General features: G+C 38.9%; 1 protein-coding gene across 1 annotated transcript in view; it reads left to right on the forward strand.

Moving 5' to 3' along the window:
• Positions 1–4,087: 4,087 nt before the first annotated feature.
• The window catches only part of LOC107655323 (leukotriene B4 receptor 1-like), a 4,031-nt gene continuing 3,129 nt past the window's right edge, over positions 4,088–4,989 (forward strand). The window contains exon 1 of the mRNA XM_016442785.1: positions 4,088–4,648. Within this exon, the coding sequence (XP_016298271.1) occupies positions 4,088–4,648 (561 nt within the window). The remainder of the gene's footprint in view (positions 4,649–4,989) is intronic.

A 4,989-nucleotide genomic window follows, 5' to 3' on the forward strand; every position in this document is an offset into this window, starting at 1 on the left:
AAAAAGTCATAAGTTTCCAGAAAAAATAATACTCAAGTAAAGTACAGATACTCAAAAAGTGTACTTAAGTACAATACTCAAGTAAATGTACTTAGTTACTGTCCGCCTCTGGATATATAGATAGTGATATATAGATATATACAGTATTTATAGATGTAGAAATGTAAACAATCATGTAAAAACAACAATAATCATTTTATCAAATTCTTAAAACCCCACTGACTGCACTGCCATTCTTTTTCCATTTGAGGTTAGGAAAATCATGTCATGGCGATATGTCTAAAGCAGATGGGAACCACCTGTCTAGACAAAGATGAGACCATATGAGTCATTATTTCTCAAGTGACCAACTCAGTGGAACTGATGGTTTAAGTACTGAGCTTAACTTAACACTTTACTTGAGCTAAACCACACTGCAGCAGTCACTTCTGTCAAAGGTTTGAATGCACGTAATTAATGTTGATTTTCTTTTAGGAGATGCAATAAACGTCCACTTCATGTGAACACAAACAAGCAAACACTCTGAAATGTTCAACACAATTTTGCGCAATATAGAATGTGAAGGTATTTATTATTTTTTTACATAGCGTATGAAATGACATGTAAAAATCACAGAAATGAAGCCGCAAAATCCTGCATGTTGCTGTCCTTCACACAACAAAGCCTCACCACTTACAGGAAGTCAGACTGAACTCTAACCACATTTTGGCCATTTTGTATGCCAAGAGCCAACTAAAAATGCTACAGCAGTACACTCTAAATATATTTCAACACACATATGTTTTGGCCATTTTATTAAACTTCTTACAATATTAATCACTCTACTAAAATGCAATACTATGACTAACCTCAAGGGGGCATCTTCTATTCATCTATTTTCTAAACCGCTTGTCTTGCGTAAAGTTATAGGGTTTCTAGAGCCTATTCCACCGTCACATGCTGTAGGTAGAGAAACACCCTGGACAGTTGGCTAGCAGGAGGCACCAAGGTAAAGTGTGCTTGTAACTTGTAAGGCAATCATTTAACACACTGACATCAATGAGACACTTACCATGTTTAGTCAACACTCAGTCACCATTGCCGAAGACTCCAAAAGTAAGTAAAGCCATGAATTAATCCTACCTGTGGAAACATACTTGGAACGGAAAATGCCATTACACCTTTTCCGGGCAATTTTGACAGTTGACCTTTTTTGCAAAAATCAGCAGCAAACAAGTTTAGAACATTGTAAAATCTGAGGAAGACATCTGTGAAAAAAGGAAGAACTCCTTGTTTCTTGTAGTTTATGCAATGATTATTTTAAAGTGGATCAGTGGTTTTGTGATGTGAGTTGGTTGTTCTCATAACACATGATTTCCTCAAGTGTTTACACAATTTTGCTAAATCAGACAATATTGTGTCAAATATATACTACAGTATTAACTTCTTATTATTGAATTGTTGTAAATAAATATCACATTTGCAACTGGTCAGTGTTCAAAAAATGCTGGGAAATCACTTCATATAGCCCTACAAGAGTGATTACTGATAAACTATCTGAAAAAAAGAAAGTCACGTTTTAGAGAAGAAAAAAAAGCACCTACTGACTTTCAAAGCTGCTACAGAGTAACGACTTTCTACTTAGAGGATCTTGATAGAAATGTAGTGGAGTGAAAAGTACAATATGTGTCTTTCAGATGTAGTGAAGATAAAAAGTCATAAGTTTCCAGAAAAAATAATACTCAAGTAAAGTACAGATACTCAAAAAGTGTACTTAAGTACAATTTCTAGAGCCTATTCCACCGTCACATGCTGTAGGTAGAGAAACACCCTGGACAGTTGGCTAGCAGGAGGCACCAAGGTAAAGTGTGCTTGTAACTTGTAAGGCAATCATTTAACACACTGACATCAATGAGACACTTACCATGTTTAGTCAACACTCAGTCACCATTGCCGAAGACTCCAAAAGTAAGTAAAGCCATGAATTAATCCTACCTGTGGAAACATACTTGGAACGGAAAATGCCATTACACCTTTTCCGGGCAATTTTGACAGTTGACCTTTTTTGCAAAAATCAGCAGCAAACAAGTTTAAAACATTGTAAAATCTGAGGAAGACATCTGTGAAAAAAGGAAGAACTCTTTGTTTCTTGTAGTTTATGCAATGATTATTTTAAAGTGGATCAGTGGTTTTGTGATGTGAGTTGGTTGTTCTCATAACACATGATTTCCTCAAGTGTGTACTTTGTATCTGTATTCATAAACTCATGTATAACAAGTATACACACTGTAATTCTAAAGTAAATAGTTCTTGAACTCGAATGCCCTAAAGTTACTTGCTCTGCCTTTTTTGTTTTGTACACCTGTCATTTGAAATCAATGAAAGTCACCTGGTAGCTCACAACCAGTTGCACTCTGAAGCTAAGCAGGGTTGAGCCAGATCGGTATCTGGGTGGGAGATCTACCTGGCAAAATCAATGTTGCTGGTGTAGTTGATAGTGAGGTGCTCACATTGATGGCGGCATGGTTCATACTATCCCAGTATGCTCCTGTCCTAATGGTGAATTTGTGGTGGTCTGTATGTTTGTGTGAAGTTCACTAGATTGCAAAAATCAGCAGCAAACAAGTTTAGAACATTGTAAAATCTGAGGAAGACATCTGTGAAAAAAGGAAGAACTCCTTGTTTCTTGTAGTTTATGCAATGATTATTTTAAAGTGGATCAGTGGTTTTGTGATGTGAGTTGGTTGTTCTCATAACACATGATTTCCTCAAGTGTGTACTTTGTATCTGTATTCATAAACTCATGTATAACAAGTATACACACTGTAATTCTAAAGTAAATAGTTCTTGAACTCGAATGCCCTAAAGTTACTTGCTCTGCCTTTTTTGTTTTGTACACCTGTCATTTGAAATCAATGAAAGTCACCTGGTAGCTCACAACCAGTTGCACTCTGAAGCTAAGCAGGGTTGAGCCAGATCGGTATCTGGGTGGGAGATCTACCTGGCAAAATCAATGTTGCTGGTGTAGTTGATAGTGAGGTGCTCACATTGATGGCGGTATGGTTCATACTATCCCAGTATGCTCCTGTCCTAATGGTGAATTTGTGGTGGTCTGTATGTTTGTGTGAAGTTCACTAGACATTAGGTTGTTGTTTTGTGACTTTAGATTTCAGAAGGGTCTACTTACACCAGGTCCTCACAGACGTGGTCATCACAGAGGACTAGTTCTGCTGAGTTTAGCTCCAACCCCAATCAAACATACATGAACTAACAAGGTCTTCAGCATCACATGAAAATTACAGGCAGGTTGGAACGTATCCAAGACATTGTTCTTTGGGAGAGATCCTGACTCTCTGCATCCTCAAAGAAAATGCTTGTCACTGGGGCAATACCCTATGGCTGGGGCAATACCCCAAGCCTATGCCTTTGGTGTTGCTAGCACCATGCTCTACTGTTTGAGCTTGAATGAACTACTAATATGCACCCTTTAGGAGTAGAAAAGGTACAAAGATGTTCCTGTGAGGGTACTACCCCAGTGACAAGCTTGTGTAGCTCTCAAGGTTCGATTTTTCCACGTTTTTTTCAGACAGTGTGTGGTTGTAAAAATCCCACGGTGAGTAGATGTTTGACTTTGGTGTCCTGGCCAAATTGACCTTTGGTTTCAGTGGAAGTATCCACACAAATGCTATAAAAAAGTAAGGAAGCTATTATCTCACTCCTTTCCTTTCCTTTCCTTTCCTTTCCTCTGTTTCTTTTTTCATATCCCTCATCTGATATAGATGTGTTTAAGTCACTTGTGTGTAACATGTTAGTGGCCCTTTGACAGATGGCTGGCATTGAATTTGTTTGCTATGACGGACATGTCTAGTCGAACAGGAAACAAGTTGAGATAACGATCACATTATGCAGTCTCCAGTCTGCACTTTGGTAAAATATAATTTTGGTAATTCATCTGGAAGGCTATCAATGTATACCTGTGCTAATGCACAATAAATAGTTCTGTGCTTATTGATGTTTCTGCTGGTTCCCTTTTGGAGTCGAGAGTTTCTCAGACCGAGTGTTGTTCTCTAAGAAGGAACCGCTCTACTCTTGCACTCCATCTCATACCATGTCAGTCCACTTTCTCACCAATACCACCAACTCTGGGACAAACAGTATCACAGCTGTGAGAAGTAGTGCTGGATCGATTTCAGGGGCTCTGCTCCTCTGCCTTTTTCTACCCATTGGTGTCTCTGGAAACCTCTTGATCATTTGGAGCATCCTGGCTCGAACCCGCCAACGTTCCATCACAACCCTGCTGATCCTAAACCTCGCCTTTGCGGATGGATTCTTGATGCTTTTGATGCCTTTTTTCATTGTTTATTTGTTAAAACGCAACTGGATTTTTACCCTGCCACTGCGCAAGATTCTGCTGTACCTCTGCAGTGCCAACATGTACGCTTCAATATTTTTGATGACGCTAATGAGTTTGCACAGGATGGTGGCTGTAGTGTGGTGGAAACATGCTGGTGTCCTGACAGACCGGAGGGCGATTATTCGGGTGTTGGTGGGACTGTGGATTTTTGCTCTCGGCATATCAGTACCTAACTCTGTTTTCTGGACCACTTTCAGGAGTGAGCTAGAACCAACATTTTTAATGTGTGATTGTAAACATCCACAGCCACGTGATGTAAGTTATGTTTGCCAGATAAACATTTACAAACCAATAATATTTAGTAACAATTAAAAAGAATAGTAACTCAATGTATGCATGCTACTAACTTAACTAGTATGTTTATACCATAATAGCTCAGACGTTTACTGTTGCTTTTCCAATAACTAGCTATTTTTTAGTAGTGCTGCAGTGTCGGTCATAACCGTCTTAACCGTGGCTTGTGTAATGCAAACACATACCATCTTCATCACTGTGTCTGCCACGTGACTGTTCCCCTTTAGGGCTCTGTCTTTACATTTATTTTGAAAGATGAAGCTCGCGATTATGGTAAGGGGCGTTACATTTCCGACGAGTGC

This window comes from Sinocyclocheilus anshuiensis, unplaced genomic scaffold, assembly GCF_001515605.1.
Source record: "Sinocyclocheilus anshuiensis isolate Anshui unplaced genomic scaffold, SAMN03320099.WGS_v1.1 scaffold880, whole genome shotgun sequence".
Classification (NCBI taxonomy): Eukaryota; Metazoa; Chordata; class Actinopteri; order Cypriniformes; family Cyprinidae; genus Sinocyclocheilus; species Sinocyclocheilus anshuiensis.